This window comes from Pempheris klunzingeri, chromosome 8, assembly GCF_042242105.1.
Source record: "Pempheris klunzingeri isolate RE-2024b chromosome 8, fPemKlu1.hap1, whole genome shotgun sequence".
Lineage (NCBI taxonomy): Eukaryota > Metazoa > Chordata > Actinopteri > Acropomatiformes > Pempheridae > Pempheris > Pempheris klunzingeri.
Genome location: NC_092019.1, coordinates 6,673,274 through 6,696,438, shown reverse-complemented (window position 1 = coordinate 6,696,438; position 23,165 = coordinate 6,673,274). Strand labels below are relative to the sequence as shown.

General features: G+C 41.5%; 1 protein-coding gene across 1 annotated transcript in view; it reads left to right on the top strand.

The window, feature by feature from the left end:
• LOC139205035 (clathrin coat assembly protein AP180-like) overlaps window positions 1-23,165 on the top strand; it is a 40,168-nt gene that overhangs the window by 6,881 nt on the left and 10,122 nt on the right. The window contains exons 2-15 of the mRNA XM_070835110.1: window positions 8,672-8,814; window positions 11,821-11,896; window positions 13,209-13,311; window positions 13,769-13,862; window positions 14,320-14,431; window positions 14,927-15,033; window positions 15,128-15,169; window positions 18,462-18,523; window positions 19,249-19,261; window positions 19,532-19,695; window positions 19,803-19,897; window positions 20,750-20,764; window positions 21,054-21,269; window positions 22,668-22,745. Of these exons, the coding sequence (XP_070691211.1) occupies window positions 8,672-8,814; window positions 11,821-11,896; window positions 13,209-13,311; window positions 13,769-13,862; window positions 14,320-14,431; window positions 14,927-15,033; window positions 15,128-15,169; window positions 18,462-18,523; window positions 19,249-19,261; window positions 19,532-19,695; window positions 19,803-19,897; window positions 20,750-20,764; window positions 21,054-21,269; window positions 22,668-22,745 (1,320 nt within the window). The remainder of the gene's footprint in view (window positions 1-8,671; window positions 8,815-11,820; window positions 11,897-13,208; window positions 13,312-13,768; window positions 13,863-14,319; window positions 14,432-14,926; window positions 15,034-15,127; window positions 15,170-18,461; window positions 18,524-19,248; window positions 19,262-19,531; window positions 19,696-19,802; window positions 19,898-20,749; window positions 20,765-21,053; window positions 21,270-22,667; window positions 22,746-23,165) is intronic.

Below are 23,165 nucleotides of genomic sequence, written 5' to 3'. Positions count from 1 at the left end.
ATTGGTCCTTCTGCCTTTCCCACTGTGTTCATCGCTCATGCTGCTGTGTCTCTCTTCCTTCCATACCACTGTAAGCTCTGGGATGGGTCTGTGCAGCGCTTGACTTTCATTGAACAGAGGAATGTGAAAGGAGGTCGGTAAGAGAGCCCAGCATGTACTGCAGTGCTGATCTCACAGTGGGTATCCTTGCAAGCTCCAGAATGCCTCTGATGTCAAACAGTGTGTGGGAGGTGGACTGTTTTACCAACAGTGTGTGTCCAGATTAATGAGCTGGGACCAGGATCCCCATACAGCTACTATCAGACCATTATCTACTCAAGATCCGGGGAGACTATTTTAAACTGATTTAATGCCGCCTACGTCTTCTCATGCCTTTCAGCCCTTTTTCTGATGTTGTTTGGCGGTCGCCATGTCCTTGAGCTCATTAGTCTGAGGATAAAAACTTGAATGTGTTTATTTATTTAATATATTTATGCAGTCATTTGCTTTTACTTTTAACATTTCAAGAGTTAAAGCTTCAGGATGAGGACTGATGCTTTTGACAAGCCTATCTTGGGTAACACCTGCTGACTCCTCTGAGTGCATTTAAGAGCAGCACAGAGCTGCTAATAGTAGCCAGTGAACTCCAGTAACATGGCTTACATGCTAAGTCACAGCATGAACACACTTCACAGTGGATGTGTTAGACTTCTCCATATGTAACCCCTTAAACTCATGTTTATTGCTGCTGTAGGTAGAAAGCTGCTCAGTCAGACATGCTGACAATCATAGCTTACATTAGACTGCTGAATTCATTCACACTTTTTCTCTTGTGTTTTTTGGTTTTGACTGTGCAGCTCAAGGACTTTATTTCTTTTCTTTTTTGATTTCTTTTGATAGTTTTGAACCATTTCAGTTACCATCAGTTGAACAGATTTCTGTTGAGCATATTTGGCCCAAATTAGACTTGAATGTTAAATGTTAAGTGATAGCTCCAATTTGGCTTTTAATGGACTGAGTTTAATGGAGGGGAAAATGACCTAGTCTGTATACTGCTACATTTCCCAGAAACATATATGGCCAAATTCATTGCTGAAAATATGTATAGAAAACAATCAGTATGGCATGATTGGTTTTAATAGTTCTGTAGGAGCAAATTGTTTGCACCTCTTTATTTCATTCTTAATTTCCCACCTGCCCTCTTCATGCGTCCTCAGCCTTGGACGGACGTCTCATAGGACCCATACAGATACAGACTTTTCTCTGTCAGAAAAAAAGCCCAACAATCCAGAAGAAAATTGTCTGGGGTGCATCATTTGGTCCAGCACACGGGATGGATATCTGTGTCTGCCTCCTTAAATTAAATGAATATTCATTTATTAAATGATGTTCCCATTTATGGGAAACAAAATGATACAGCAGGGTATTCTTTTGGGCAGGACTGTGTTGTGACTAGCCAAATAGCGGTGGAACAAACATCACTTCTAGTTCCAAAAACCAGTGGTGACGGCCATGACATTAAGATGGTGACTCCCGTAAAGCGAAACTCGAGGCTAATAGCTTCCTGCCTGACCCCAAAACGTTTACTTTTCTTAGACTAGCTAGAACAAAGCTCCCTTCATATGAGAGATTGCAAAGATTTATTACAAATCATGTTTCCACAGCTAATCATTTCGCTAACCATGCCACTGTGTTTGAAAAACTGAAATGTATTCTGCAGTTGCACTTGTCAATAAGTTTCTATGCATTCCAGCATAAGTTACAGTATATAACACTAACATCACTTACAACTAAAGTCAGTTTAATGAATGTGCTACTTGATTTTCATGAATGCAATGGCATGCCAGGAAATGGCATGTGAATGGAAATGAATGGAAACCAGTGGCTGCCTGAAAAGGTAGGAAAACCACATCCACAAATCAAGAGCTAAAACTTGCAAACACACTCTTAGAATTCCAATAAAATCAACCTCGACATGGCCCCATTAATTGTTATTGGTACATGTGAAAATCTATCTTAGAAAAATATGAAGAGTTTGCACGTGTGTTGTGCAGGCTTGTGTTTATGCTGTCTTTTATGATTAATGCATTATTGGAGGTTTTCCCTCACTTGTACTCCCACACAGTGGCTTTGATATCCTTTCCTATATTAATGTGTTAGTCCAGTAAAATGAAAATGAAATAATGTCCCTGATATTTACTTAAAAAGTTGTAAATGTTAAGTCTGTTTTTGTTATTTCACAGTGGACACAATACACTTTTCATAGAAACTGAATGAATGTAGGATTTTCCACCCATGAGCTGCATCATAGCAAACAAACGACAATTCCATCGATAGCTGAGTGAAATGTCACTGAAAGCCAAAGCGCCTATGTGAAGGCAGCACAGCTATCTTTGGCCACCAGCAGCAGCAGCAGCAGCAGCATCGTGTGGGATGCCAGCTTATTCCTCAGATGTCACTTCCAGCTTCCACAGTGTCTGGATCTCAATGGCTTCCTGTTTGTTTGACTGCTGCACCACATTGGTGCTATGCTACGCTGGGGACAGAGTGCATTCTGGGTATTTTTTTTTTTTTTCTCCCCTTGTATGTTGCTTGAGGGTGAGAGGAGCTATAAATACACTCTGTGCTTTCACGGTCCGTTCATGTGTAGCTCAACAAAGCATCACTCATGCGCTCATGGCTTGTATTGCGTTCTGCACCACATAGATAAAATGCTTACTGAATGCACCAGTCAGAAACGCTACTACACACTTCTACTCTACCTTACACGCTCTGTATGAAATTTAAGAAAACATACACATTTCTGCTGTATATTAAATAACATAAATTCTCAGATTAGGTTGTTCGTTAAAAGGTATTACTATGTATTCGTGTATGTAAGCTCAGTGTTGAAGGTTTCAGCAGTGGTCAGGCTGGTATGACTCACACACATTTGGCTTTGGCTAGATGACCCCTGTCAGTTTGCTGCCGTGGGAGCTTGCACCTGTGAAGATGATTTCAAAGGAATTTCACTGCATCCTTGATGCCACTGCAAATATGTGAGCCTGTTGCCTAGGAAACCACCTTGGCATGTCCCTTTTGGTGCTCATTGGTACAGTTGTAAAAATCGTCCATGACAAATTTGAGGAGGGCATTGCGTGTGTGTTGTGCAGGCTTACGTATGTAATGAAATATGTCCTGTGGTTCATGCACGCTTGGCAGTTTACCTTCAGTTGAACTCACACAGTGGCTTTGATATCATTTACAGGTATTGACATGTTAAAGGGTGCTATTTTAAATCGGGTGTGGCAGATGCTTCAGGGCATCCTGTTGTGGTATTACGTGACTGTTATGTGACACTGTGCGAGGTCAGTAGAGCTCACTGAGTCCAGAGCATGAGAGTTGAGGATCTCAGTCAATACAAGCCCACTGGGTCACCTGCTAAAGGGAGATGTGGCATTATTCTATTTCACTGTAAAGGGATCCCATAAAAAGACCAAAACCAACAATGCATTAATCAATCAATACTTTCCTTCCCAATTGTGTCTGTGGCTCCCACTTCATTGGTTCTTACAAAAGATTTAAATTAGTTTATTTGTCCTCAAATATGTTGTTTCATTTTAAAAGAGCCCAAATTATGTGAGTGAGCCATAGAGATAGATTGTGTTGCCATTCATGCCCTCCACAGGATGAACCGTACCGTAGTGATCCCCTGAGTTTTCATCAGGTACTTTGTTAAATAACAAATTACCTGCTAAACTAAAGACATTCCTATTAGTCTCAGCTGTAGTTGGTGTTAGTGCTCATTACTGTAACTGTAAGCATAACAGCACAGTAAGTGAAGACGGTGAACAATGTAAACGTACCTGTGGAACATCAGCATTTGAACACTGTCATTGTTAGCTTGTTTGCATTTAGCTGAAAGCTCCACTTAACCAGTGTATTTTATTCATGCAGCTGGGAACAAAGAACCATAGCCCTGATGGAGCGTGCTCAGGGACACAAAGCTGCTCTCCAAAGATTGAAATTGCAGAAGCAGAGTTGTTTTAGATTAGTTTGTTATGAAAGAATATCTCAATGAATGCAATGCTTTTATTTTTTTTTAAATAGTTTTCAGATAACAATAATGTTCTGATAGTCTATAACAAGCTGTGGCCACATTAATTCTGACTTAATTTTGAATTGAATTAATTTTGAGACAGTGATCCTCCGCAGTGTCATCTTGTAGCATGGGACCATTTCAGTTTGTGAAAACTGCAGCCGACATTTCATGCATACATGATGAGGCTGCGTATTGCACATAAATTTTGCTCCTGCCAGACAGAATGCTGATTCATATGTGGTCTCAATCTGAAGCGTTGGCTGTGTGTTTGTTTGTGTTTGTGCAGACGTGAGCCACGCGTTTGCACGTGTGTCTGTTTAGAGTGCCCTGCACCATGACGGCTCAGGTGCCGTGGTTGTAAAATTAGAGCAGGAGAGGGTGTATGTGCAGGCATGTGTGCGTGTATGTTTGCTAGAGTGTGCGTGTGTGTATAATACAATACAATAAACGTGTAGAATGGTGTAGCGGCTCTTGTAATCCTCATGTCACGAATAACCTTGCGTAACAGCTAAAAATCCCCAGGCCCTAAATGAAGGACATGTTCTGTATGCTGTCACCGAGGGACTGAAATTTCATACTAGGACTACAGTACAGGAGCCTTGTATATGGCTGCTACAGCCAGAATAGATTTTGTGATATTACATGTCGTGCAAATGGTGCCACAGGCTCTATTTTTACAGTATTCATGTGCATGTGCGCTGCGGCAGGTCTCCAGTAGTGCTGTTGAACACCTGTCATTCTGTACATCTAAGTGTAAATGTGACTTTCAGCAATCACCAGCTGATGACTGCCTGCTCTTACAGTTGGAAAGACTCACTATGCAATTACTCTAAGTGGATCAGCACCACTTTTTCATGGCAGCGGCCGTTGATTCTACATTCCCATCAGGCTTCTATCAAACCTAGGTGTCATTTGGCTCTTTGAGCACTTGCCCAATAGATCTGTCCGGACTATTTTTTGCCATTGGAGTTCTGATCGCTCCAATCTCAGCGTTTGAGTTCAGTTTCATTTAGTTTCATGCTCTGTGAACATGGCAGACTCCATCGCTATGGTGTAGTATGGGGAATCAAGACTCACTCTAAAGAGCGAGCTTGGGGAGATCAGTGATGAGAGCACAGTGAAGTGTGGACTGTAAAGTTATTCATGTCTCTCTGGTGGATCGTTGGCTTTCAGCTCCATGCGTTTTAGCAAACATTACAGGGTCACAAGACATAAGCTTTATATCAGAAATGAGATAAAAAGACGTAGCAGGTCGAATGCTAATGAAATGAATCAAATGTTAAAGTGAGCTTTTTTTTGGTAGATTTGTAACTCAGAGACATTTGTTGATACTGGATGTGTTTTCTCACCTTAAAGAAGTACTAATGGATTTTTTGGCCACAATGCATCAAGCTGTAAACAAAAATTGACTTATCATCTTGTAATGTTGATGTGACGAATCTTAGTTACTTATTTACACATCAAGCAGACACAGAGCAACATTAGTATTCATTTGAAGTCATGCTGCACCAAAATAGTGAAGTTGCCGGCCGTAAAACCAGAACAATGAGCTGGAAAAAACAAACCCACTGTAGGAGTTGGCAGTTCTCCGTTCTCTGTGGGTTCATCACTACAACCAAATCCTTTCACATTACACGTTGTCATTTGATCAGTCACTGATGGGTGCAGCTTTAAATGGTAATTAACCTTGGCAATATGGAGGTTCGCCCTCTCACTCCACTCCTTCCATCTATACGTGGATGAAATATGTGAATATGGATCCAAGCATGCGTGTAATTGTGTGTCAGCGTGACTATCTGTGTGTGCTAGCGCTCGACGAGGGCCACATATCAAGCTGCGTTGCACTCGTTCTCTTTCTCTCTGTCTCTCTTACTTGCTCACACTCACACATATGAATTATTGAGAGGGAAGGTGGAGGGAGTCGGTGAGTCAGGGGTTCCTGCTGAACTGTTGTTCAGCATCTCAATCACAACGGAGACTGACTGTCTCTGCCTGTTCCTCTGTCTCTCTCTCTGCAGGATTAGTATTCTGTTCTACCACGGGTTTAAATATTTCCAGCACATTTTTAAATAAACCAATGCTAAGCTACGCATTGAAATTCTCCTGTGCGCAGTGTTTATGATGAGCAGCACCGCCAACTGGCCAATAGCCAACTGGTGACAAATAATAATGAAAAGAAACTGCTATAATCTCTTTGACATTCATTTTCTTACTGTACTCTTTTTAGGGCACGATTTACAGTAGATTTTTGTAGTGTTTATGTAGTAGTGCAGTTTGTCTCACAGTCTGACAAAAGCACTGACCATCACAGTAGGAAATACAAAGAGAGAGAGAGAGAGAGAGAGAGAGAGAGAGAGACAGGCTGAGAGTGAGACTGACAGACTGACATAGAGACAGGCAGAGGCCGAGAGATGAAAAGCGTAGGACGATGCAGGCTGCTGACTCATCAGCCCTGTAGGGATTATCCTTCTCTCCCTCCCTTTGTGTGTGTTTGTGCATGTGTGTGCGTGTTTATGTGTGTGTAACTGCTGCATTACTACTGAGGAGTACATGCACAGCAATCATTACTGCATGACCAAAGCAATGATAGAGGAAGCTAAAGTGCCAGCAGACTTGTAGCACGGCTGTTAAAGCAAAGTGACCTTGAGTGTGACTTTTTACAGTTGACTTTCTAACTGCACCTACTGTGGGCCATGGTGAACTTGGTTTATTCATGTAAATAAGATCATAGATTATAAAACAGAGGAAAATAAGTAATAGATAATCATGTAGTCACTGAAATTGTGACCCACAACACTTGTGGTTTTCACTGGAATAGCGGTGCAAACCAGAGACACAGATTTAAGGCGTTGGCCATTTGATGTCTCCATACAGAGTTGCTGAAATCCTAAAAATTTCTATAGACTGAGTCTCACAAATATATATTTTCTTAAATAAAAAACAGCATGGCACCTAGCAGACATTTGTTGAGGAACTATTCAGCCACTTCAGTCATAGTAAAGCACATTTGGTGCTCCATTAAAACTTTTCAGTTCCCAAACTCCCCGCTGCTCATTACTCCGTGTCATTATGACTACTGACAGATTGCTCCATGTGTGAGGTGTAATTAGGTGTGAGGTGCACTTGCATTTAGCCTATATTAAGCCACAGAGGAAAATTCAATAGACACCGCTCAGCTGCCTCCCAGTCTGCTGGCAGTAAATGTGCGGACATGGATATGACACTATTAATGAATCACAGGCCTCAATAGCAGTTGCCCTGCGTCCGCCCTGCTCTGCTGAATCAAGGCTTTTAAAGTGACGCCGGTCGTGTTTTCTCTCGCTTTCCGTCCATCACTCTGCGTACACACCTACTTATCTCATTCCTCAACACTGTGGCTGAAGATGCGCCCTGAGGTTTGCCGTAGAGGTCCGCTCTCTTATCTGCCAGTCAACAGATAGTCTTCACGTAAGCTTTGCTGTTATCTGACAGACGTTGGTAAACAGGAGGAAGGACACACAACTACAGATTGGGCTCATTTATTGGGTGTTAGCAGTGTATGCCGAGCTTTGGTAGACTGTCCTCTGGGTGAACTTACTCATGCTTATATTGTAGTCCTGCCATTGAAATGCTGTCAAGTCTTCTCCCCATGAATATGTAATTATAAATGATATGTGAGCAACAACTTACAGTGCTTAAGTATCTTTTTAGAAGATAATTTAACAACATATTTATATTATGACAATCTGGAATAGGTGGCTTTAGCTGCGCATACTATTTCATCAGAAACATTACATTTATTTTTGGAAAGTTTGGTTTTTCACTCACCATCATCGAACTGTCAACATGGATTTATCAGTAACCTACAGCACAGAAATCTGCTGTGTTGCATTAGGTCAGATCTCTGAACCGCTATATTGACCATGTGGCCCGTCTCAAACCTTGGTGTGTTCTTTTAGTGCTGTCTGTCTGTCTGTTTGTCTGTCTGTCTGTTTGTCTGTAGGGCTGACAGTCAGATTCACATTGCAACCACTTCTTCCCTGCTGGTTTCTCTCTGCTTCTCTGCTGTGGAATATTCCATCCCCCCTCTGCCTGTGCTGGTATTAGCTGCAGAAATGAACAAAGCAGCAGCTAGTGTGACTCATACCAGGCAGTGGTGGCATAACATGATACATTTATCTAAATACATTTCATTAAGATGGAAAATGGAAGCTGTCAGAGGCGGTTCTGTCGATAAAAACTAGCTCCTCTTGCTGTGTCTGCCATTTACTAATTAGGCATCTGATTGACAAAATTGGAAGAATTTGCTGAGCAGTTTGCTGCTATACTAAAAGTTTTATAACAGGTTGATTAACACTGAACACAGTTACAAGAATCTCATTCCATTTGCTGATGTTTTGCGTATTTTAAATTAAACTCTGCTCAGGGGAATGCATATGATAAATCGAAGTGAAATTAGGATGCGAGAGAGTGCAGTAGTCAAATGCAGCAAAGCCCAGACTCAGTACCGCCGCATTTATCATCTGTCTCCGTTCACCATCCTGCAGTGGTTTGCGTTGTCATTACTTGGCACTTAATTCGTTAATGTCTATTATCTGACATCTTGTTCCTCCTCTCTTCACTGCTCCTCAGACCTGATCCAGGCCACCCAAGAGACCAACGTGAACGTCCCCCAGATGGCCGACACGCTGATGGAGAGGGCCGGCAACGCCAGCTGGGTGGTGGTTTTCAAAGCCCTGATCACCACACACCACCTCATGGTGCATGGCAACGAGGTGAGGTTATAACATACTGTTTATACACACTCTGAGTACATACTTGCAGTCTTAGACTCAGGACAAGTATTTATCTTCCCTTGCAAAATGCACTTTCCCGCCGCTGATCCACTGACCACCATAGTGTGCTTGTAGCCCCCAGTAGAGACAGCAGAATACTGATTGTACTGGGAAGCTGTGAGATGTAAAGTAGGCCAATGCTGTGCAAGGGCATCGCCGCTCAGTCAACATTCCACACAAAAACCCAAAGTAGACACACAAATTGCTGCTCAAAAACACACCATAGCAGAAGCACAGATTGACCTTTCATGCATGTAAAGTACAAGCTGTAGTTTTGTCATTCAGTCATGTTATGAGTGGAAATGGGTGGAAATGTATTACCAGCATTCTAATATCACAGTTAAAATGTGCAACACGTATGCTACGTTAGCTAAACACAAGACAAATCAGCAAAATGAATGTTGAGGTAAAACATGCTATATTTCTAACTCCTCCCACTCAGTGAATTCATATTTGAACCTCTTCGAACATTGTTATAAAATGATACACAAGACATCTAGAATATTACCATTTGATGGTATGTTTGCAGCCATCAAAAAGTCATTAGCTTCAATGAGCTTGAACAAGTTGTTACAGAATATAAGTGCAATGCTGTTAGTATGGAATAAGGTGATTTTGCCGACCTTAAAGCTGCATTCATTCATTAATTTGTATGTGAACACTGGGTCAAAAGAAGTGTGATGTGGAAGGCGTCACTTGTAGTGATGAACCCACAGAGAATTATCACCCAACTCTGCAGTTCCTCTCAGGTTTCAGTGACCTCTAGCGTCTTTCAGCTCATTGTTTTGGGCTGAAAGTAAGCTGATGGTAGAGTCATTGTTTTGGTTCAGTCTCAGCTCTCTCACCAGTCTCTGAGGCAGACGTTTTTAGCTAAAAAGTCTTTAAACACCCACTGTATGCTACCTGTCTAGCATCAAACGGAAAACAACAGTCAGCTGTGGCACATTTAGTGTGCAGATATTTCCCGTAGAAGTTGGAAGAGACCAAAACTGAGCTTAAAGGAGTGTCAATATTGGACATACATCCAGATTTTAAGTGAATGTTAATGCTATCCCATGCTAGATGTGTAAATAGGCAACAAACACATAACAACTATATAAGGTGACAATATGCCAATGTTGTGTTTACAGCTTGTCATGCTGCTGTCAAGTGGCAGAAAAGCTACCTCCAGGGTATGAAAGGGGAAAACTGTCTTTTTAGTTGTCCTTTTGTCAGTGACTGTTTGCTGATAGAAAAGGTTATTACATACAGTCACTAACAGAATAGCTAATGATGTATTTTTATAGTTTACCTTATGAATAAATGGCATTACTTCACCCCAAGGTCTTCTCTGCACAACACCCTTTAGTTCTTTACTTTTTGTTTACCATTGTTGTAAATTTTGACCCAAATAGCAGTCATAGTATTTGCAAAGGGACTGGCCTTCTGTTTTATGGTATTTACCCCCTGACCCAGTTTATGTCCACACAGCTGAAGGAAGACAAAGGCTCTGAATGGGCAACAAGGGGCAACTGAGGGAGTTAAACAGATGTTCTTTTACTGGCCATCAAAGTGTCCAAGCTGCCACTGCAATTATATATATAGATATATATATATATATGTATATATAAAGAATAAAGAAGGAGAACTTGTCCTGAGAGACTGGGAGGTGATGGAAAATGATAAGACACAGAGAAATACATTTAGTCATTAATTCACCTTCCATACCCACTATTCCCAATCCAAAATCCAGGAGTAGGGGGCTGCTTTCCCAGCATGCTTTGGATGTAAAGCAGAAAAGATTTAGTGATGTAAGGATAATAGTTTTGACCTTTATAGCTGATACAGCAGGTGCCGGGGGGGAGAAAGGGTAAGTCGTGCTCCCAGAGGCCACACAGTGTGGTGTGCACACACACACACACACACACACACACACACACACACACACACACACATTTCAGTAACAAACTCCGTCTGTTTGTGAATAGTGTGACAAAGTCATTTGTTGTGTTATTATCTGTGTGGTATGGACACAAAAGCTGAAGTGAACAGCGTCATAAATGTGTGTGAACCATGAAATTATGTTTGATCAAGCAATGTACTGTATGATGTACCCTCTGAGACCTGTTTGTGTTTGAGTCCCTAATGATGATCGAGAGAGTACTAACGGGTGAGAGAGAGAGAGAGAGAGAATGAAAGGAGGAGGGGATGTAATGATTAGCTCATCATTTCTCTAGGGAGGAGTTTTCATTCTTAACCTCCCCTCATGTTATTGTGCCCTGTTGCGTGTAAATGGAGCCACTGAATAAGCATCAGCAGTGTGTGTGTGTGTGTGTGTGTGTGAGATGCTTTTATGTCCATGTGTGTCACAGAAGGAGCTGATTTGTCCGTATTATGCTATATTTCCTGCTACTCTTCATGTGTCTAAATGATATTCACACCCTCCTACTCATAAAAGCTGCAGCATTGCTCCTTTAATGCTGCATTTCTCTCTAATCACTAAAGAAAAAGACAAGTATAGAATCACACCTCTCATATTAATTCCACTTTCTGCTACAGGCACTTTCACAGGTTTGGGGTAGAGAGCTGAAAGTGCTGAACAGCCCCTGAGAGATAGCTGTGAGCATTAAACAAGACTTCCTTTCTTCTATTTAAGATGGAGCCATGTGTTTGAAAATGATCTTAAAAATATAACAAGCCATGACTGCTTAGATGTGATGTGTGTAATCGCAACTGTGTGGTGTAATCTGTGCTTATGGCACATTCACTTACCACCATATAATCACCAAAGTCACAGGTTATCGCCAAGTTCCTTTTCGTTGTACACCCTCGTGTTGTATAATGAAGTATCCAACTTAAACTAACTTAAACTTTCTTTGCCTTCACCAACATTAGAGGCATTTCACCATATTTGTCATTCGGTGACTTGCAGAGAGCTAAACCCTGTGTATTTGTCCTCTCCTGCAGAGATTCTTGCAGTTCCTGGCATCAAGAAACACCTTGTTCAACCTCAGCAACTTCCTGGACAAAACAGGCTCCCACGGTGAGGGACATTTCTTTCCTTCCTATCTTTGACTAAACGAGCCCTCCATTATTTTTACCCTGAGTCATCCCTGTATTTCTGATTCTTTTGCCCCTTTATTCTTGTGTTTAACTGTCCTTCTAGCGCTTAGATTGAAATCATGTGTTCTTGGTTTGGTTTTTTTGTTACAACCAACATGGCCATTCTTCATTCCATCCTTTCCCTAATCCCTGCTCCCCTTAATTAAACCCATCTCCATGGAAATTAATGCCGTCTCCCATGGTGATAAACACTGGGTTCACAGTCTGTCATGGACATTTTGTCTACAAGGGTGACCGGAATATCTGCAGAGTTCAGAAAGCCAGATCGTATCCTTTTAGGGATTTTAAAGCCCACATAATCAGAATTACATTTAACACATCAGAAATAATGCTGAGAAAATAAAAGTCTTTTGTAAAGTCCACTTTGTTATCAAAGAATAGTTTGACTTTGTAGGAGGCAAAGCTCGTTCGCTTTCTTGCCAAGAGTTGTATGAGAAGATCAGTACCACCTGTAAAGCTTTATATAATTTTGCCTCTGTCTCCCCCTGCTTCCAGTCGTTCATGTCTCCAGCTTCATATTAGCATGCATGTGGTTCAAGTTGGTAGAGCGGGACATTCACTGATCACAGGGTTAGTGGCTTGATCCCAACTTGGGCAAACCACTGAACCCAAAATTGCTATGGAGGGTCAGCCCAGCACCCTGTGTGATAGCTCGCTGGTATATCTGTGTGTGCTTGTTTGTATATAACAGTGAATGAGCGGCAACAACTTTGTAAAGTGTAAAGTATTGCAGAAATCTTGCCATTGATCATTCAGAGGAGACAGTTCCCTGTTTCCTGTCATCATTTTTACTGTCACTATCCAACGAAGGCAAAAAATGCCAAAAAGTAATATGAAAAGAAATAAGACATAACACTAGGTGCAATTTTTATCCTTGGACATAGTCAGGCCACCTGTTTACCCCTGCTTCCAGTCTTTATGCAAAGCTTATCAGCTCCTGGCTTTAGCTTCATACTTAGCATACAGACATGAGGCTGGTTTAAATCTTCTCTTATAACTTTCACACAGAAAGTAAATTATCATATTTTACAAAATGTTGAGCTCTTCTTTAGAAGACCGTGGTGTAATGTGCAAAGACTCCACTCACAGGTATTTTAGACATTTTTAAAGTTTGTTGTATCTTTTCGTATTTTTTCATATTTTTTGGAAGCCTTTGGAAGCCTATGAATGCCTCATACTGAGTTGACATTGGAGACTGTGCATGTGTTTACGTATGAGTGTGTCTTCCTCAGGCTACGACATGTCGACGTTCATCAGGCGCTACAGCCGCTATCTGAACGAGAAGGCCTTCGCCTACAGACAGATGGCTTTCGACTTTGGCCGAGTGAAGAAAGGGTACCGTTTTCTCATGCCTCACAACACCATCCTGCTGCACGAGTATTTTAGGATTATTATCAACCACAACATGCCCCCATCTTACTTGCCTTGCATGTCCATCAGAATAAAACACATCCCACTGGGGTCCTATTAGTGCGTGGGATGGACTCAGCTACCTCCAGCCAAATGCATGGCTTAACTGTGTGCACTGAGAGCATAGATGAATACAGAGTGGGTTATTACTCATGCTCACAGAGTGGACAGCTCTGTTTAGCTGGCAGACACAAGGTCCCTCTGGCCACGTAAGCTGGCACTGTAAATTCAGACTATATAGAGATCAGAGACATCGGTGGATATGACGGGTACAGAGAGGTGCACCTCTGTTCTGTGTGTTGGCAGATGGAAAGTATCCGAGTCTTTTTGTCCTAGAACCAATGCGTAATTCTCACACTTTATGTTTCTTCCTCCATCGCAGAGCTGAGGGAGTGATGAGGACCATGTCAGTAGAGAAGCTGTTGAAAGGAATGCCCACCCTACAGAGCCAGATCGACGCACTGCTGGATTTTGATGTGAGTGACACTCACTAATAGGGAACAAAGTCACTGTGCAAGGTATCTGAATTTGCTCAGGGATAAACATAGGTGGGAAGAAAGCAGCCAATTGGGTTTAACAAAGCCTAGTGCTGTCGGAGCATCTTCGAAGACTTGTCAATTACAGCCCTTATAACATGCAGGACCATTCTCAGAGGGCTGAGTTTAATCCTTCCTTCTATAACTAGAATAAAGACTGTATGTTAGTGGTGTAGATTTCATATTTCTTATCCCTCAGTGTGTAGTACGAAATATCTCTAATTGGTGTATCTTCATTCGCAGGGCTAAAAGAACCTACTACTGAGACTACACAGACTAACTCCTCTTATATATTACATCAGTATTTCCCTGTGACATTATCTTTTTCAGCTAATACTTCCTGTAAATTTGTCATTTAAAAGCTGCTTTGTATCCTATCTGCACCTCTTGTCTGTAGGTGCATCCACAGGAGCTGAACAACGGCGTGATAAACGCCTGCTTTCTCCTACTTTTCAAGGATCTGATCAAGTTGTATGCCTGCTACAATGACGGCATAATTAACCTGCTAGGTAAAGAATCACTGCTTTGCTTTATATATACATATATTTATACATTTGTTTGTCTCTTAATACTTTCCAATTTCCCTACCCTGTCTCATGCTCTCAGCCCAGAATGGTTTGTTGCTACAGTACTGATGAAGGAAAAAAGTGGGTCACAAATACATAGTTCTATTTTAAGAGAAGTTATTTTCTAAAGCAGCTGAGCACTGTACTTTTAGTAAAAGTTACTCAAATGGGAGTAAATGATGCATTTGTGGGGGACTATTTTTAAGCTGCAGATTTGTGTGGGATCAGTTCAAAATAAACTACAGTGCCGAGGTTCATGGCAATGACGGATATATCAGGCTTTAGAAAAAGAGGCACTACTTGTCAAGTCATCAATAAGGATCAATTCATTGTTGTTTTTGGCCTTTTCATGGAACACGATGACAAAAAGGAAAACAGAGAATATCTTAACTGGGATGAAGATTCACATTTCACAACCTGTTGTGTTGTGTTGCTCAGAAAAATTTTTCCAGATGAAGAGAAGTCAGTGTAAAGACGGGCTGGAGATCTACAAGAGATTCCTGACACGGATGACTCGGGTTTCAGAATTCTTCAAAATCGCTGAGGTAGCGCCAGAGCACATTGTATGACTGAATAACAGCAAAATCTCCTTCTTGTTGGTGGTAAGTGTGACATTTAAATGCCTGTCATCTTTTACAGCAAGTGGGAATAGACAAAAATGACATACCAGAACTCACTCAGGTAAGACTGACTAAGGCTTTTCTTTACCTTTATTTGTTTTCAATGAATTGTTATTGTTGGACCTGTGAGGTTGTTGTAGGCTACATACTAACAGAGCATGTCAGTATTGTGTTTTTTTCTAACTGTACTGCATGCCCTGTGAATGTCTACAGCTCCCACCTATTTTTTCTTCTGCTGTTGACCATAATTGCTCCTCTTCAATAATAATGATCATTCACAGAAAGCCACATTATGATGTAAAAAGGAGGCAAATCTCACTGTACCCCTTGTGCACTCCTCCGTGCAGCCAATGAGCTGCGGCTCTTCGGCGACTGACAGCCCCTGTGGCCCTCCCCTCTCTTTTCACTTTCAGAGATGCAGATTGATCATTCAGGCTGAGAGTGTGAGTAGTAAGCACAGAGCTAGCTTTGGGGAGCAAACAGCTTAGGCAAGGTCGACATTTGAACTCTCTTTGAGCGCACTGAATTGAAGCGCGCTGCACAGCGAGTGCACACCCAGCAGACAGACGTCAGACGCTGTGATGAAGTGGGATGATGAGATTGGAGGAGCCGATTGGATAAGCTGTGATATGCTGAGCGATGCTGCTGACCAGGCGGCTGTTTTCTGCTGCTGGAACTCTGAGCTAAACATAGTGTTAGTTCAACAACCGTATAAATGCATAGCAGATTGTGTTCTTCAGAGTTGTGCTACAGAGTCTCCATAACAGCTATAGAGTCACTTTAAGGATTTTTTTGCCTTTTTTGATTGCTGATTTTTTGGGTCACTGACCAATATAAGTGACTCCCAGGGTGAGAAACCTGATTTCTACTGTCGGATCCTGAATTAGATCCAGGCTTCTAAACTGTTGTGTTGTGGAAACTCTCTCAGACATGGCAGTATGGATGACTTGCATGAAAAGCATGCTGTAATGCTGTCTGACAAAACTCAATCGTGACAGGCCATTAGGAGCTAATGGTAGAAAACAGGTCCACATCATGCTGAATCAAACATACTGTAATGTATGGCTCTTTTATTATAGCGTATTTGAACTGGAGATGGGGTTTTAGACCTCCAGAACCAAATTCATTCATTCATGTCGAGGGATTTTGTCAAAGTCTGTGCAAGGAGAGTTAAATCTAACCACATAATTAACATGTTATATGTCATTGGTTTAATCTGTACAACAACTAAATGTGAAAACAAGTATTTGTGGTTTTGTGGGAAGTTGTGTGCTGGACGACTTCTCAGCTGGTCCACTTAGTTTCAGTCTTAATGCTAAGCTAAGCTAATCGGCTGATAGCACCAGCTTCATATATACCGGACAGATATGAGAGTGGTGATGATCGTCTCATCCAACTCTCAGTGAAAATGCTCAAAATGCTGAAGTGTTGTTTCATAGTTATTTGAGTCTTAATTTTTACATATGTCCATTTTCTTTCAAGCCATAATGTGTTTTCAGTCCCTTCTTCAACAGTGTTCTTGAAAGCAAGCGAACAACAGATACTGCAACCCCCAAAGATTATTTAACCTGGTTGCATTCAGTTGTTTTTATTTATTTCAACAGAGGTTTGCTAACCTGATAAAATGAAACATACACGGTAAATAAACAGAAGGTCAGAGACCCTATTTGAAAGATGTCACCATTTTTCTTAGTATCATCAGTGTGCACCAGATTTTAAAGCAATACTCTGCCATTAATCATCAGGATAACATCATTAATCTTCACAGCCTAACCTGCATATCTTTGAGGCCTCTGTCTTTAAAAATGAGATACTGCAAGGCTGATAAAATTCAATGAATGTATCCAGGAGAGTAAACTATATCAATCTTGCAGATCCCTAAAACTAACGTGGATTAATCTCAGTCAGCAATTTTGTGAATTATATCAACACAAACAAGACAGAATAATATTACCATCTGACTGTCTTTGAAAATGTGTCATTATGTAATCACTCATGCACACTTGTGGCTATTTTTTAGAGCAGTGAGTAGATGTAGGGAGTACTCTGACAGTCAGTCATGGCTGATCATATTCCAAACATATGCCTGGAGGCCTGTTGCTCTCACATCCATTGGAGGATGGTTCAGCAGCTTTTATGCTGGCTTCCTCAGATGAGAACCACTGCTGGATGTGTGTAAACACTTCAGCATTTCAATATTTCAGTATTTCAGTAATGGAGCTGTTATGTTGGTCCTTTGTTTGCAGAACAACCTTCCTTGTTCTTGGGTGTGAGGACAGACACTTTAAAGTCTGCGGATGATAAATGGTCCACCTGTCGCTCTCACTGCCAGGCAAAAAACGAGCCTCTGCCTGGTTGTTCTCTCAAAGTTTTAGGGATAATAGACTAGACAGATTTAAACAGACGGATCCAGGAAATGGGAATTAAGGGAATTAAGGAAAGTGAATTAGTGACTTATTTCACTGACTGAATTAGCTTTGGCCCCTCTTAATACCACTAGATACTGTACTGTCCTCTTTACTGCATGTCGGGAGGTGATAAAGTCCCATTTAGCCTGGTTGAGCATGCAGCTCTGCATTGTGGCCAGCTGGAACATCGTCCTCTCTGTGAGCATGAAGATTAAACCTTTCTGTTATGTTGTTTTTTTTTGTTTTTGCTTTTGTTTTTTTGTTTTATCCTGCTCTCGTTGTTCCATTTTCTGAAACAGGTAGAAAATAGTAACAAATATATAACTTTCAATAAGGTATAATTAATTGATTGAAGTGTTGGCAAATGTTTTATAACTACTGTATTTGCTCTTTTATGCCTAAATACTATATATTTTAGTTCTTGATCATTTTGGGAAGTTGATGCTTTGGACACATTTAGAAAATTCAGAAAATATTGATATCCCGCAGCTCTAGTTTGGGCTTCTGATGATGAATGATTACTTGAATAGAGTGAAGTGTTGTGAGAGTCGTTGCTGTCAAGTCAAATGTTGATTAGATTATTGTAAAAAAGGAGAAGAACACACCCTGTAAAGTGGCAAAATAAGGGCACCCACCTCAGTTGAGTGACATCTATTATCTTTGAGGATGTGCCATTGTAAAATCAACCTGAGCAGACGTCACATGCGATGTCTGTGTGGTAACATGTGGTTAATATACAAACTCTTATCCTACCAGGATGTATAGTCTAAGAAACAGACATTCAACTCAGTTATAATGGGTAGAAGTAACCCAGCTTTTCTGCATTTCTATTTGACTTTGTTCTATCGTGGAGTATCATCAGCACTGTCAGCCTCTCTGACCATAGCCATTGCCTTTATAATGTGTTCATCCTTGTTGCATCACCCTGTCTTTATTATTCTACAGGCCCCAGAAAGTCTTCTGGAGTCCCTGGAGACCCACCTGAACACACTGGAGGGGAAGAAACCGTAAGTAGTTAAATATAACCGCAGCCTGTTTCGCTTTTAAATGGTTTACCAGCAGTAATTCAGAGCCGATATTTCTTCAATAATCAATTAAAGTGACCATTTAATGGCTCTAGTGATTTTAACTGCTCTAATGTCATTTCTTCTGTCTTTACTCAACACAGAGAGGATAAGTAAGTAATCTCTCTAAGTGAGAATATGATTTTACCATCATTTGTAGTGATGAATAAACTAATTAGGTTTTCAGTGATTCTGTAGAAATGACATCTGAACAAGCAGCTGACATTTGTGTAGTCGTGTGCTGGAATTTTGTTCAAGATGCAGCTCTATAGAACACACAGTTTATTACTTGACATAATTTACATCGTCGTTGTCATGAACATAATCTATGACACTATGACACATGCCTTTTAGCTTCAGTACTAACGCATCCGCCTTTGTTGTCATCCCATCAGCCCCAGCTCTTACAAAGCTTTGGACGCATGCCATTCAGAAACATTCAGCTCTTCTTCTGTGTCTGTAATGTTGAACAGCAAAGCTTTGTTGAGGAGGAGCCTCAGCAGTGCAGCGTGGCTCCATTAATTGCAGATGTTTACTACATGGTCTGCCTGAACACATCAAAGTGATACTTAAGCTGTCACTTTGCCTCCCATGTCAGTGTCAACCATTATGTTTCAGCATGTACATCATTAAACTCTTTAACTCATGTGCTATCGTTGTTTTTGCAGGTCGCCCACCAAGGTAAGCCACGTTTCATGATAATCATAATGTAGTGGTGGTAATGATAGTCTTTATTTATATACAGTGCAGTAATTGAGATTTTTACAGAGCTGAGTATGACCAAGTAAAACCTGTAAACGCTTAATTCAAGTTTTAACTTCACCCTTAGCAGTTCCTACTACAGAGAGGCAGTGATTCATTGTGAATTGATGTGTTAAAAAGCTGTTGAATCACATCAGCTTACATAACCGTGTTGGTCACCATGCTAACGAGGGTCTTTCTCTGCGGCAGGATGCGACAGCCAACAACAGCTCGCCGGCTGCCGCTGCTACTGCTGCACCGGCCAAGCCAACGCCCGTGCCCCCTGCTCGCCCCGGGCCGCCTGCCAAACCTCCTCCACCCTCTGTCACCCCCACTGCACCGGCCCCCGCCACAGCCACCTCCACTCCCAGCAAGTAAGAGTCACTGAGCAATATTACAAAATGTTTGAAGTGAGCTGCATCAATATTACATTAGAAATGGATTCCCCATGTCAACTCTCTCTTTCTGTCTTTGTGTTTAGTGCTCTCGATGATGGGTTCCTGTTGGATCTAGACCCCATGTCCTCCTCGGCAGCAGGGGGCGCTGCGGCAACTTCCTCCATGACCGGATGGGGAGGTGAGACCTTAGTTACTGTCGCTACGCCTATTGCTCTTCCTGTTCAGCACGTGTGCAGTTTATAGTGGTAACAGTGGCAGATTTACTGCTTGAAATTATTATTAGTTTTTAACAATGAGTTGATTTAAGACAGAGGGAGATAAATGTAGCTTCTCATTTTTAGCCAGCGACCGTCAGTAAATGATGGAGCGCATTTAATAGACTTAAGTTCCACCAAATTCAAATGGACCATGCTGACGTTTGCAAGTGTCACCCCATTAACTACAAACCTTTTTACTTTACATTATTGTGAACCATTTTCTAAAGCATACAGTCGAGGTCCCTGCAGAGTGATTTTAATAACATAGTAAAATTAATGGAAAACAATCTCTGATTAGAAGAGGTAGGAATTAGGAAATCAGTTTAAAACCTGTGATATGCTTTGGAAAGTTGTTGGCAGTTATATATAAGTATAATGTCCATTCAGACTGACTCCCTATAGTATGATAAAGAAGTAGTACCCTGTTTGATGTTTTCTAATGGACAATGTGATTTAAAGTACAGTGCATTTCCATTATAAATCTGCTGCGGCTCTTTGGCATGCCCTCTGTTTATCTCCACTGGTACCCTGAACTTGGCCGGAGTCCAACTGTAGCCTTTCAAAGCCTAAATAACATTAAGGAGCTATTAGCTCTATTGTGCATTACCATTGGCTCATGTCTGTTCTTTCTGGCTTGTTCTCTATGAGGTTGGCAGCTTGCAAATAAAAGATGCCTAAATTTCATCAGATCATCTCCATAGTTAAAAATCCTCTGCTCACGCTGTTATTCACTCTCTCCCACCTGTGTCTTTCTCTGTCTGTCTGGTGTGCAGATCTCTTGGCTGAGGGTGAGTGTTCTGTTGACAGCACTCTTTTACAAATTGAATGCGAGAAATTCCTGCAGGCACTTGATTTCTCCTTAGGCAACTTGGCTTTCTACCTGAAGTTCTCATTTGTCTTTGTATCAAGCCAGTTTCACCTTTACCGCCCAAATATTTCCTGCTAAGCCTATCTTTTTTCATTTTTCAGTCTCTTTGATACTGCCGTCTTCCTCCTATTTTCTTTTTTCTCCTATCTCTGTCTTTTGGGGGTTGTGACTGGGTTGTGGTGTTTGGATTATGGGGTTTATCCGCGTAGCATCTCCGGCTGCCCCTGAAGAGGCCTCTGAAGCTCTCCTGTCGGAGGGAGAGTCTGCTGATGCAGATGCAGATGCAGATGCTGATGCTGCCCCTGCAGCTTCTGTGCCCACAATCGCTGCTGCTACCACCGCCGCTGCAGCCGCACCGGCACCCGCCTCGCTGCCCGTCTCAGCTCCCGTCACCGCCTCAGCCGCAGATATCGACCTTTTCGGAGGTCAGTCTGGTCTGAGGATAGGATGTAGAGCAGGATACACAGCATGGCAGCCTGCCTGCTTGTCTGCAATGAGCCCTCTCATCTTGATATAGTAATTTACTGACAGGTTCCCGTATCCATAAAGTTGGCATATAGAAGATTGAGATTTGATTGTCACTCCCTAAGCTTTGTGTTGCAACTATTAATATATTCACGAGTATAACTACAGAAAGTCTACGGGCTTTTGTTCCATCAGATTACACATTTATGTGACATATGTATTTAAAGGTCGATGCAACTTAAGTTCTAAGTAGAAACCTGCTAGAAATAAGTATGTAAATATACATTATAACACTTGAGTGAGCAGAATGTATTACCGTTACATTCGAATCACAGAGCTAAACATCCGATTTTCTGAAAAATGATTATAATGATTGTTAAATGTGTTTTTCAAAGCTTGCCAGCTATTTATCGTATCTATAGAAAATCACGTGCTTAGTGCTGTGACTTAAATGTAGCAGTTTCCTATCCTCACATTTTTCTAGTGTTTTTACATCCTGCTGTTGTTGTTGCAACCATGTACACTAACATGCAGACATAATGTCAAGCTTTCACACACTCTGTTTTGCATTGAGCACAGAGCAAAACGGTTATCATTTGTGGCACATCCCAAAAATATGACTCAGTATAGTGGATCTCTTGCTTTTCTATGGGTTTATTCAAAGCTTTGCAATTTCAACAAAACCCTAATGAGTTTTGACACTAATGTGTTTTAAACATTCATCTTTTTGTCATAATCATGTGTGCCTCAATAAACCCACTGCAATGTAATTAATCTGCCATTATGACTTGTATTTTGGGGATTTGCTTTTTTCTATTTTTGTTCGTCACCCTTAATGATTTTCTCCCCAATCGCTTACTAACAATTTCACAAACATGTCAAGATGATGAGTAGCTTGATTTTATTAAAAGCTAGTTTGGTTTTTTAGTATTAACCTCAGCCCTACTGTTGGAGAAGCGTCTGCTGAAAAGAGCCAATTGAGTTTCTTCGTCAAAGAGAGACTTTGCCTCGTCCATCCCTGAACTTGACATTTTTCCCTCTTGTCACAGAGTACAAGTAACTTGTGACAACTTGCCTCATTTCACAAACCTGCACAAGTAGTGCACTCACTGAATGCAGCATTATGCAGCCCTTCCAAACTCACCATGTGACTGCAGTCAGATCATTCACTGCAGTAACCGGGCTGCATATTTCTTGTATTCTCTGCTTTTTCCTGATGCTGACCTCTCATTTTTGTTTCCTGTCCATTCCATGTTTACTCATCTTTTGTTCTTTACATCCATGTGTCTGTCGGTGTGTTGGCCCGGGTGTTATGTTTTGCGTTTGCGTTCCGGCTGTTTTCGTCTGCAATACCCTAGATGCGTTTGCACCTTCCCCAGGAGACGGTCCTGCCGCCGTGGCCGCGGGTCCCGCTGCTGATGCATTTGGTGGATCTGGTGGGTGACAAACCAGCTTTTTGTGCAAGTGTGTGTGTGTGTGTGTGTGTGTGTGTGTACGAATGTGTGTGTGAGTTGCTTTTATTAAATTACAGCAGCTTCTGCTTCCACAGGAGACAGTAGAGCAAACGTGCCCTCAGGGCCTACTGTCTCGCCCCAAATCCTGCTCTAATGCCCCAGTCATGGATCCTCTCCTCCCTCATCTCGACTGTTCTTCTCCTCATAATATTCACAGAGTGAATACTACAGTAAAAAGCGCAGTCCTGCTATTAACCATACTGTAGTCAAAGAATGAATGGTATGAATACTATACCACCACCCTAACAGTGATTCAGCCTGATGACGACGATGATGATGATGATGATACTGGTCATTGTCGTCCTTTTTTCTTTTTCTCTTGTTTTTAAAAGAACTCAATGT